Here is a 13,237-nt window from a genome sequence, read left to right on the forward strand (position 1 = left end):
TTAGGTCATTTGCAAAAACACCCCTTATGGTTCCAATTATTTCTCATAATTTCCTAAGGTTTCTATATCCACCAAATTGACTCTTATAACGAACTTTTTTTAGCTCCTCTGGACAAAAAAAAAATATATATATATATATATATATATACATATATGCAACCATTATGTGACCACATTAAGAAGATTCACCAACTAATTTGTGCTACTAGTCATGTGATAGTCACATGATTTTTTTCATCCATAAAAGCTAATAAAAGTTTGTCCCAAGGGTCAATTTGGTAGATATATGAGCCTTAGGGTGTTCTCAAGGCTTGTTTTTACAATAGATGCAAACCCCAGGGGTGTTTTTGTATTTTGGCCTAAAAGAATTTGTGAGTTTATAAAAAGAAAAATATTTTTAAAATCCAATGTTTCTTTTTTTTGCCATCATCTTAGTGTTAATTTGACCACTAACATTTGGACATGTTTAGTCTTTAAATATTGCGCATGCCAACAATGGAAACACATTTTCTGTAGTTAGTTGATGGCAAGGAGTTTAGGGACTAACTTGACCATAAGTTAAAAATAATATGGAGGAAATTGAATGCCTGAAGAGAGAGAGAGAGAGAGAGAGAGAGAGAGAGAGAGAGAGAGAGAGAGAGAGAGAGAGAGAGAGAGAGAGAGAGAGAGATGTTTGCCATATAGATATTTTCTATAAGTGAATTGACGATAGGGATTAACTTGACAATAAGTTAAAAATAATAAGGACCAAATTAACTACCGAGAAAAAGTGAGCACCAAATTGAAAGTAACCCCAAAATAGTACTTTTGCCTAAGTTAAAATGGTAACAAAAAATAGCTAATCCAAATTCCAAATGCACTATTCATATTTGCATACGCCTTATGCTTTTGGAATTTGTTGAAAAAAGTTTTGTTTACTTTTTGTCTCAACTTTGTTGCCAATAGTTTTTCAAAAAAAAAAACTTTTTTACTAATAATCTAGCTTATAGCTTCTTATAAATAAATTATTTTTTCTAACATATTTAACATACAAAATACCAAAAATTATATATTTTGATAAATACTATATAAATAAGTTATCGAAAAAAAAAAAACAATTCTCAAATCGACGCACACCGTGTCATGCTACTTCTTTTGGCAATATAAAATAAACTAAGCAGGCACACCTTTTTTAGGAGCTCAATAATAATTTTGCAATCTTGCCCACCATTCAACAGGACATACCCAGTTAGCTTAACTGGTAAAATCTTTGATGGTTGAATATATAAAAGATCTATGGTTTAATCTCTGCCTACACCAAAAACCGACTGGTGTTTGGGTCTGATAATAAAAGAGCTATCATCAGGAGCGAACACCATAAGTTGAAACTTTCTAAAAAAAAAAAAAAAAAGGACATACCTAATGGAAATTATATGTAAGCTTGATCAAATTTTATAATCTCAAGAAATTTAATTGAACTTCTAGTAATTTGTTTTATATTTAAATATTCTAAGCATATTATGTATGTAGAGTAATCCACTAATCAGTCTATTCTCATCTTCAAGATTCAACACAGTGTTGGTGGGAATATTGAAAGTTGGTTTTAAACTGTGTTGGTGGGAATATGAATTAAGCTGGATACCGCTTTAGCCTATACTTATTACAGAAATGCGTAAGAAGTTTTAGTATACTAATTGTCTATGGGTTGTGTTAACGGGCACCGTAACAACACATTTTTGGATAACTTTTTGGGTAACTTTTTTAGCTTTTGGCAATTTTTCTTTATTTCTTTTGGCAATTTTTGAGTCCAAACTGTTGAAGTGGGCCGTGTGTGGCTTGAATTGCCACAAGCCCACGTCCACCTAAGTCGGTCACTATTGTCCAAATCCTATTTGTAATAGGAAATGCTCCAGCCGACTTTGACATATATATAAATATATATATTATGTTTAAGATGTAGGGTAGCCGTGAGATTATAGAAAAAAAATTCCAATTAACCTAGTGAGCAGCCGCATGAGAGAAAATAAAGAAAAGAGAGGCAACCAACTTCTACTCTTATTTTTTCTGTGAGAGAGTGTTAGGATGTAATTAGGATTTGGGTTTCTTGAGAGTGTTCTTGTGCACTATTGTATTTTCCCTGATAATAGTGAAATCCCTGCAACTCCGTGGACGTAGGCAAATTGCCGAACCACGTAAATATTGTCTTGTGCGTGTGATTGTTTTCTTTGGCGTGTGTTTTCTCTATTTGTTTTGTTTCTCACAGGTTGGGAATTTAGTTAAATTCCCTACACAAACTTGCACTCATCTTCTTAAGTCATTCTCTTACCTCTACTATTCACTGTAAAATATATTTTCTATCCAACTAATCTCATTTACAACTGTTTCCATACAATGTCCCCACAAATGTGTTTTTTTTTTTTTTCTTTTGGTTATAAATTGTTGGTCTTTACATGTCTCAGACTTCAATTAAGCTTTACTCTGAAATGGGCTTTCTCAAGCTTCCATTGCTGGTTTTACTTTTCTCGGTTTTTTCTCTTTTGAGTTTCATAGCACTCTGTGATGACTCAGAGCTCACTGTGAAGTTCTTGAAGACTCCCCATGCATTCTCAAATCTCAACTCAACCGTATTCATCTTTGAAGTTCCTTTGGGTGGGAGTAGCGCTTGCACCAACTGTAACATCATTTGCAAGGTACGTTAAGCTATAGCAACGCTTTGAGCAAGTTTTACTTGCCTTTTGTTTCGGGTGCTCTGTTCTCTCTCTTTCTCTCTCCTGAGTTTATATATTTCATGGTTCTTAAGTTAATGTAAGGGAGTTGGTTGATTTAAAGAAGTAACTAGCACGTCTTTCCATTCTGTAAGGATGAAATGAGCTTGAATTTTCTTTTAGAGTTTAGACTAATCAAGAAAACCATTTGGAATTCAGTTTATTCATATGTACATATTTTTGTATTTTTCTTTAGTTGATAATATTATTATAATGAATGATTATTCTTCCTGGTGCCAAGCTAAATTATTGGAATTTTTTTTTGCTTTGTGTATGTGTTTTGCTTTCCACTTCAATAGTAAGTGGGAAGTGAAGAAGCTGCATCATGGTTTGATTTATTGGGAAAACTTTGGTTTTTCTCTTGGTGTTCATTTGGCTTGTTCCACAAAATAATAGGTTAATAAACTTGTTGGTGCAGTTGGATGATGGCTTTGGCCGCATTAATGCTTCTCAATGTGAAAATGGGACGGTTTTGTGTGAAGGCTTGCAGGATGGAAATCATAAATTTGAGGTTTGCCCCAACGGGACTCAAGGAGTTGGCTGCAGTAGCTATAACTGGACTGTTGGTTAAGAACCTTCCTTTTATTCTTTTTCTAATTGCTATTATATTTTCTTCAATTACCACTCAACTTCAAATAAGACCTTCTTGCTTGAAAGTCTTCAACAGCTATGTATATGAGGAAATGTTTTGCCTCCCATGAGCTTATATTGTGTTCTTTAGTACCCAATTTCTAAGGTGTTCATTTTTCTGAGAATGGGCTCTACAAAACCCATCTACTCAATTTTCAAATTTCTATGAAATGCATAAATTTTACCTAACTATTCCTATTCTTGAAGACTTAAACACACCCCCACATTGAAGGTTAGTCTGACACTTTATCAAGCCTGATGAAACCAAACTGAGTCTATGATGTTAACAATCCAATTTAGATTTTGTGGCAATCATGTTGACTTGTATTTTGTCTTTACCCATAGCTGATTTATATTATATACCTTAATTTTGCAGATACTGTCCCGCCAACGGCATATATCTCAGCCTCAACACCTTTCACAAATGCTTTGAATGCCCTTATAAATATATCTTTCAGTGAACCCTGTACTGGTGGAGGTTTTGTATGTTCGTCTGTGAAATGCAATGTGAGTAGGTGGCTAACAAAAACAAAAACAAAAACAAAAAAAAACAAAAAAAACAAAAAATCCTCTAAATTGATTTTATGTTCTCTCTTTGGTTATTGCATTATTAATTTATTATGGTGTTTCAGAATTGTGGTTTTGTAGTTAATTTGTTCTCAACCTTTCTATTATTGAAGAATGGCTTAAGTTGAATAACTGAAAAATGTCTTGAAATTCCTCATATGGAACTGTCCACCATGTTAATTAGGTAGATGTGTAAATTGAATTCCATAATCTAGGTTCTCAAACTAGTTATGTTGTCTAGACTGAATAATAAACCGAATTCTAACATTTTCATCACTTTTGGAAAACTCTTTACAGCTTTTGGTCAATGCTGCTGGCCAAGTTATACCAAACTCGCTCAAAACTCTACAGCCAAACCTCCAATATTCTATCCTTGTGGGTTTATCATCCACTGCTCAGTCTGGGCGAGTGATTTTGGTAATGGATAAGAATTTTTGTACTGACAGTGCAGGGAACAAATTTGAAAGAAACAAGAATTCTAATTTCACTCTGCATTTCGGTGAGTCTGGTTTTTATTGCCATAGGATTTTTTTTTTTTTTTTCCCAATAGGCAATATGTATCATTATTTTCAGGAAGAGTTATAAGTGAAATGTCCTTTCATTGCTATTCTTGTTTTTATCTAACTAATTCCTTGAGCTTTACTTATTGGCAATTTGTATCATATTTAAATTGAATAATCTGGACTGTTTATGTAACTGTCCTTGTCTGATTTGATTGATTGGTTGATTGCTGTTGTTGTCAATGTGTTCTTTACATGCTCTGTTCATTAATTCTACAGATAGACGAAGTATCAACTTTACTACTCACGTTCCCGAAAGGCAACTTCAACTTCATGGTGAAACTAGACTGATACGAGCAACTAATAACTGCACTAAACTAAAGATCTGTTTAACCTTTCCAGAGCCTATTCTCAACACATCTGAAGAAATTAAAAATTCTCTCAAAGCAGAAATTTTATATTCTCTCCAAATGAGTCAGGGCTCACTTCTTCCTCTGGTTGACACTAAAAAATATGAAGGGCCTAGCAGATTTGAATTTAAGGTCAGATTGTTCTCACAATCTTATTTTATTTTTTTAGCCATGAGAATAAAAGTTAGTTCATAGGTTAGGAGCCTGTTTAGTTGTCCTATGAATTTGGAATGGCTCATTTATATTTTGTATAATATGTAATGCACAACATCATCTTGAAATGGGTCACTTATAAACATTGTAGCCATTAATTGTATTCGGAAAATAAATTATCTTCAAAAAATTCTGACACGGCTTTTGGAATGGCTCATTTATATCTCTAGGATCTATATTTCTCATACCTTTTCTTTCTTACTCATTTTCACTCTCTCCTTTCAGGTTGCTGCATGTATATCTGACACGGCTGTAGTCACAGTAAGCGTTGATTCAAACTCTATAATAAGCAGACACAGGACTCCAGTTTCCCCAGTTGAACCAGTTACTTTCCTATATGGTATGATTGACAATAGTTTACAAGCGTTACAAAGAGAAAATAAATAATCTGTTTGTGGAATCAAAATTCTGTTTCAATATTCTGTTACTCAACTCTCTGAATATAGAAACTCTTCAGATAGAATTGTTTTTCTACAGTTATATATATGCAATTAGGCGTCTAAAAAAAAGATTATATGCAATTAGGAAAGCTTTATATTTAAATGTCTATTTGTAGGGTGTTTCCACCTGATAGATATAAATGTGACCTTCAGATTCTCTGAGGCCTAATGTAACGTTGATTACACTACCTTCCGAATCTCCGAGGCCTTCTGTAATGCTGAGTACACCATCCCATATTTGGACAAGAGAACACAACATCACTATGTTGATCAAATTCGGGAAGCCTGTATTTGGCTTCAACTCTTCTAAAATATCAATCACAGGAGGGCATTTACAGAGGCAAGTCATTTCTGGTTATCTTCGTGTTTGTATCTATGCATGTTAACCTTACATGAACACAACATCACATAAATAATGCACCCACACAAATGAGAAACCATGACGATGACCTTTTTACGAACCAATTTGGGTTCTTGATGGAAATAATATTTCAATTAGTATGGCACATTTACTCTCAACATATTTTCATTTTTGTTCCTTTCCAATGATAATCATTAACATTTTCAGCTTTCAAGAATATAGTGAAGCATATATACTGTAGTGATAAAAGCAGACCAAGATATTGTATCTGTCAATGTTCCCGAAAACGTAACTGGGGATGTTACTGGAAACAAAAATCTGCCTTCCAATGTTCTACAAGTAAGGCACTGTAAGTATTCTTACTCTTTTCTCTTGTTATCAGCTAAATTTTAGTCCAACATCTAAGCTCTAGATGAAAATTTTTAGCCCTTTGATTTTCTCATTCATTTACTGATGTAAGCTTTTAAAAATTATATACAGATTCTGTGCCGAAAATAACTCGTGTGATTCTTGGGCTTGTAACTACATCAATTGTGGTGACATTTATTCCTGCTGGGCTCATTACGGTTTCAATAGCAAGCATTGACTCCATTGGGGAATTTTCGAGTCCATTTTCTTCTTTATCTCGTCCTGAGAGTAATCTTTTTGTATGATATCTAACTCAGTTGAACAGTTATTTCATTAATTTATTATTTAGTTACTCCCATGATAATAATTTACACCGGGGATTTTACACCGTGTTAGAAACACAACAGTAAATAAATTGACTTTTTTTTTTTTTGGGTAATCATAAATCGAAATTAATTCTGTAGCTGGTTGTTATAAAAAGGTAGAGAAAAATCTTACAACCCTTTGAAGTTGAAACAAATTTTTTTTTAAATGACATTATTGAAAAACAATCATGACCCCAAATTTTTGAAGTCGATGTGCACCTTTAACTTTCTTGGGACACCTTGAATAAGAACACCGCACATCATTGGTGATCTCTTCATTCTAAAGTATATTTATTGTCTTTGCAAAGTATTTCATTTATGGTAAAACAAGATCTTTCTGATGTACAATTTAATTTGCTTATTTTTTCTTTGTGGCTGATTCAATCTTTTCCAAGGTTTGAACCAGAAGTTAATCAAACTGTACCTAGCAGGTCATTGCACTATGATTATATATAGCCTCTTGACAATCAAGTAATATAATTAGAAAAACTGTGGAACAAATTAGCCCTTTTCCTCTTCCCATGGAAATAATACACTCCTAGAATAATTTTCCTTGATTTTTATACATATAATTTAATATATAATTGGACTCTCTGGTTGGTTTTGACCCTTTTGGGCCATTGGTTTTGACCAATGGCCCAACTGAAGCCTGTGGAGCCTATTGGTACTTCTTCCAAAGATGGAAAACTAGGATTGACCTCTTTAGAGTGGGATTTTGTGGGTTGGGATTTTATTCTATTATTAGTCGCAGACCCGTGTGTTGTGCATAATAATTTTTAAAATAAAATACTATTATAGTCTCTAAACTTTATAAAGGGTTAAAAAAAAATAGTTTTATTATATTTTTCATAATCTTATCTATAACGTTTCTTACCATTATCATATATTTATTGATTGATGACTGCATAACATGATATGTGAAGATTATGATTTTATATATATATATATATATATTAGGTTAAATGAAATATCAAAAAATGAGATTATAAAATTTCCCAACTTTATTTCTAATATAATTTCTAAATTACTTAAGAACATCTCATTTTTTGTTATGAAAGGAAATATAATTTCCTTAGTTAGAATTTGATTAGTTTTAAGTTTAAAATTTATATTATTATATGTAATTGTTGATTATTGATTTAATTAAGTAAATGTAATGGTTGATTTTATTGCATTATAAAGTTTTCAATGTCCTCCTTACAGTCATCTCTGTTTTATTTCTTACTTCTCTTGACCACTTTTTTATTTTCCAAATAATGATTACTAATTGACGTTTGATTTCATTTTTTTTTTTTTTCTTCCTTCATTTATTCTTTATTACTTTGTATATTCCCTTGCTAATTGTAATTTTTATGGTTATCAATAAGAAATAGATATCATGGATGACTTAAATAGTTAGATGTAGTTACGTTAGTGGTATGTCAAAAGGTTTTTATGCCGAAGGATTTCTTTTCCCTTCTGAATTTTCAAGGAAATATGAAAAACATGTTTCTATTTTGGTTTCAATCAATTAAGACATCCATAATATCTTAACAAAAGCAGTAATGAGCCTTAAATTTTTTTTTTTTTTTTAATATATGAAGCGGTTAGGTTAGTGGCATGTCAAAGTAGAAATAGATAAATAAATCCATGGAAATGTAAAAGGTCTTTTTTTAAAAAAAAAAGAAATGGTGACTTTTTGAATTGTAGAAATATGATTGTTTCAATTATCCTGTTTATAAATTTCATTATTTAGTTATAAACATCTAAATTAAAGTAAATGAATATATAAATGAAAAATTATATGCAAAGTTACAACCGCACAAGATAAATATGTATAGATTTTTTTTTTTTTTTTGGTTTTTGATTATTCATGAATCATTATTTCATTGTTTACTTATAGATATCTAAATTAAAGTTTTTTTTTTAGAAAAATCTAATTAAAATAGATGAATATGTAAAGGGAAAATTATATGAAAAGTTAAAACTATCCATGATGAACGTTTAACTACTAGTAAATATGTGTTTTTTGAAGACTAAAAGTATGCTTGATTACTTTAGCTGGAACTATATAAATATACAAATACTATTGTGAGTGATTCCATCATTTGCAAATTATCGAGTTCGGTAGTCTTATAGGATAGATATTTCATTTTGCAAAAAAAATTTACATGAACTCTTTTGTGACAACCTTTTTTTTTTTTGCCGAAACAACTTAAGAATATTAAGACTTAAGTTACCACATTTGGTAACTGTAAAATAAGTTAGTGATATAAAAAATAGAAAAGGTTTAAAATTTTTAAAATGCATTTTCAATAGATTGTAATATAAAACATTTTTTTCTCATTTTTTTCTGTAACTTTTCCTATAAGATCAATATTGTTGACATCCTTTAAAGATGATACATAATATTTTTGAGAAGAAGAAGAGACTACGCTAACACATAATATAAAATAAAACTAGTGTATTTATGATAAAGGTTTTTATTGAAATGATATATAGTAGTCCATATTTTTTTAGTCTCGAATCAAAAAGTTCATTCTCAATAGCCCTTTAAGTCTAAAAATTAATGCTTGGCCTAGGCACATTCAAAAGTACTATCTAAACTATAAATTATATGACCCTTTTATCACACAAATATTTTGATTTTCCTAAAGGAAGGTAAGTGTGTGTCTAGCCATTTTCTTGATTTGTGTTGCATAATTTAATAGTACGGAGGATGTGACTGAATTTAAATGTTGAATAAAATAAGATAAGAAGAAAAAAGAGTAAAAATAAAATATATAGCAATAAACATCAAATTATCCAAATCATGCTATGTAATATAATAGGAGCATTATATTATTATATACTATATGTAAAATGCGTAGGATAATATTTAATAATCAAAGAGAATAAAAAAGATAACAACTTAAAACACAAAACTAAATCACATCAACCCAAAGTAGAATTCTAATTAACACAAAAGTTCATCAACCTAAAGTATGGATAAAATAAAAAGAAAAAATCAAATTAAGATAGAGTGAGAGTGAGAGAGAGAGAGAAGTAACATTTTTTGTGTGAGAAAACTATGCATAGAATGGAAAAGAAAATGTCAATTTATAGTAAGATGTTGAGAATAAGAATAGCCAAAATAAAAGAAGATAAAAGGATAAAGAGAGAATGATATTAAGGTAGAAAGTAGTAGGGAGATGAAGAGATAAAAGGGAGGGAGAGTTTTGGAAAATTAATAATAAAAATAATGGTTAAAAGATATTTTAATTTTTAAATAATGGAGTTTTTAAATTACCTTAAATGAGAAAATGTTTTAAAATATATATAGGAAAAATTGGAAACCAAAAAGATAATAACATGGCTGCTAACATAATTCAACTACAACTTATCAAAACTTATGAACTGCGTCATTCTTGTAGAACTAACTAGCATTTTTTTCCTTTTCTCTTTCATACAGAGAATTGTATGCCATCTTCAGGTCTTTGCACTATCTAGATGGTTGGCAGTGAGACTGCCAGTGGAGTATTATGAATTTGCAAGGGGTTTACAATGGAGCATTCCCTACTTTAGTCTTCCGTGGGAATCTGGGCACATTCCCTACACTGTCAAGACAAACTCGAGTCTCCCTGACAACACACATTCCTACATGTCTAAAATTCCTTATTCAGGAATCTTTACGGGTGAGCAGATGAAACCAAAGAGTTTTAATAGGGCCGGGTTACCGCTGGCTGCAATGGCATATGATTTATTCATTGAGGTCTGAAACCTCTACTTTTTCTGTGACGCTTTTTTTTACTTCTTTAATCTTATAATGAGTAAATTTTTTGATAGAATGCATTTTACACCTACAGAGACTAGACGCTGAATATGCTTTTAATCCACATATTCTAAATGGGTAAGTTACGAGGACTCTTATTTCTATTTATTATATGAACTTGCATATAGATTTTAGAAACAAAACAAATGGAAAAAATATTCAATACAGATTTATTTTATTTTATTTTTGGGCTTGAAAAATATTTAATATAATGCAAAAAAAAACTAATGTAAGTGATGAAGGAATATTTCGTCAATTTTTTTTTTTAAAGTGTTCGATTTAATTTAAATATTTGCTAGTTATCTAAATGTAGAATTTTCTATAGGTTTTATGAAAAATTGAAGTTATTCATGCTTTGAATTATTGCAAATTATTGATCAAACCAAAAGGAAAAACTTGATACCTAGTTCCCTATTATTCATTTCCATTTAATATATTATACGAGATTTTGCCTCATGTAGGTGGAGGGATTTTTATAGAAGCACGTTCTGGTTAGCTATAATTGGTGGCAGTTTCATACAGCTGCATGCTTTACTCCTTGTCCTCCTAAAATTGAGGAAGCGAAATTCTGAAATGCAGAGGGGTTATGGAGTACTCACATTCCCAAGATTTGAAATATTCCTTGTAAATCTTGGGCTACCTTGTATTTGTGAGGCCTCTGCCTCTCTAATTAGAGGTAACTTAGACAGTTTGTTTCTTTCCCCACAAATGAATCCTTATCTATGCATTTATCATGCAAAATTAAAGTTTCGAAAGATAATTATGTTGCAATGAAGCTGATGTTTCACACTGTTTGGACGTTAACTCAATTCACTTCTCTGTTCATGACAACCATCATAGCATAGTTATCTAACTGCATCATAACAGAATTTCGCTATCTAAAACCAAGATTCACAATTTTTTGCACATTTACATGCTCATTGTCATTGGTTTTAATGCTAAGAACTTCAAACACAGAACTATGTGGCTTAATCATCTCTCACTTTTTTGAATTAAGGAGGAACGGCATTGGGGATTGTTGTTGGCGGTCTGCTTCTGGGTGCTGTGTCTTTTCTACTCCTGGCCTTCCTCTTGTTCCTCTCTAGAGGTATTACATTTGAAAAGCTACTTCAATACAAGGAAGTTCATCAAGAGAGCCGGGGTTTTCACTGGTATCAAGAAATAGTCCGAGTATTTTTGGTTTCCGGTAGGAGAGGCCAGTGGACATGGAAAAACCAGCAGAATTCTAATTACTTAACCATCTTAGGGCCTCTATTTGAAGATTTTAGAGGCCCTCAAATATCCAATCTCTCACAAATTTCTGGGGGCAGATCCCATACACAAGGTGCAGATCACGAAACTGAAGATGAAGCACCTTTTATCCAAAAGCTGTGTGGAAAACTCAGAATATACTACACATTGCTTGAGTCCGTGAGACGTGTTTTGCTAGGGGTTATGGCTGGTGCCTCTATGGAGAACTCGTCTCCTCAGATTCCCTCCATAATCTTCTTATGCATCACTTGTTTTCAGCTCTTCTTCCTTGTTCTCGAGAAGCCATTTATTAAGAAAAACATTCAGCGGATTGAGTTCATGTCAATTTTCAGTGAAGCATGTATATCTGTTATTTGTTTTGTTCTCTCAGAGACAAAAGAATTGAAAGCCAAGAAAGCGACTATAGTTGGATGGCTCATGATTGCAGTTTTCCTAGTGGGATTTTTACCACGGATAATATATGAATTGTGTGCTTTGTATAAACAGATAAAGCTGCTGGACACTGCTGAGAACCGTTTCCTAACCGGTTTGAATATAGTTTCATTTGGATTAGCTCTGCTTTTCATCTCAGAGGAGTTTTTATTAAGCAGATGGTTCCCCCATTTAAAGGATAATATTGCAGACTCCAACTCTCAACCAACCTCTGCTGCAGAAAAAGATACCGCTACCCCACGTTTAACTGACAATATTGTAGACTCCAACTCTCAACCAACCTCTGTTGTAGAAAAAGATACGGCTACCTCTACCTCTGATCAAATCAAATCCCTACGTCAGGATTGAACTCAAATTCATATCGTGGATAAAGATAACTTCAGATTATGTAAATCTCTTGTTATACTGGGCTTTTATCAACTGATTGTATAGAAAGAGCTCTCAAGATAGTTTAGAGAGAGCAAATAGTTTTCTGCAAAATAATCTGAACCATACATAAGTTAATGGGGATGAAGAGACTAGTCCTTCAGCTGAAAGTAACATAGGAACTCTGGGAGTAGGAACAATAACAAGAACTCTTGAAGTAGGAACTCGGGAACAATGGTTCCAGAAAAATCATGGTTACACCAACACCACTCTTTGATTTATTAGGTGTTATCTTTAGTTGCTTGGTTGTTATTTGTTAGGAGGATAGACTTGTACCCTTTTATCCTTGGCATTGTTTTAGCTTATCATTTATTTTAGTTCAACTCAACTTTATCTCATTGTTGAGTTAGGTTTTCAAGCATGTAAAGCATCTGTAAAAACCTATGAACAATAATAATATATTATTATCAGAATGTTTATGAGAAAAATCAAGCTTATGAAATTTCTTTGACGTTTACTTGCCATCCATATTTCTCACTTTCGTCACCATAGCCCCGCTTGTCAAAAATGGTGCAGCTTGCGGCCGAGGGGTTGTAACAAAGGCTAGCTTTAGTAAAAGATGAAACGGGGCTCCAAATGATCCATCAACCAGTCATGCAAGATGGAGTGGGTTCTGGGGCATGCACTAAAGGTAGTGGAAGCCCTACTTTAAATACATCTTCTGATTACAAGCGAAAACAAAGCAGAATGTACTATGATTTAGGAGCCATTTTTGCATTCAAGTGAAATCAGAACACATCATTGCATTACTGGTTTCATT

The 13,237-nt window shown here is 32.2% G+C and overlaps 1 protein-coding gene across 1 annotated transcript; it reads left to right on the forward strand.

Moving 5' to 3' along the window:
- Positions 1-2,425: 2,425 nt before the first annotated feature.
- LOC126704250 (uncharacterized) lies at positions 2,426-12,874 on the forward strand. The gene is made up of 13 exons (XM_050403266.1): positions 2,426-2,669; positions 3,163-3,310; positions 3,751-3,881; positions 4,239-4,440; positions 4,721-4,983; positions 5,290-5,404; positions 5,658-5,885; positions 6,107-6,214; positions 6,346-6,512; positions 10,009-10,308; positions 10,403-10,446; positions 10,830-11,044; positions 11,366-12,874. Exons 1-13 carry the CDS (start codon positions 2,430-2,432, stop codon positions 12,397-12,399), a joined length of 3,195 nt encoding a protein of 1,064 aa, XP_050259223.1. The 5' UTR covers positions 2,426-2,429; the 3' UTR covers positions 12,400-12,874.
- The last annotated feature ends 363 nt before the right edge of the window (positions 12,875-13,237 follow it).

The sequence above is a fragment of the Quercus robur genome, chromosome 10, assembly GCF_932294415.1.
Source record: "Quercus robur chromosome 10, dhQueRobu3.1, whole genome shotgun sequence".
In the NCBI taxonomy this organism is placed as follows: domain Eukaryota; kingdom Viridiplantae; phylum Streptophyta; class Magnoliopsida; order Fagales; family Fagaceae; genus Quercus; species Quercus robur.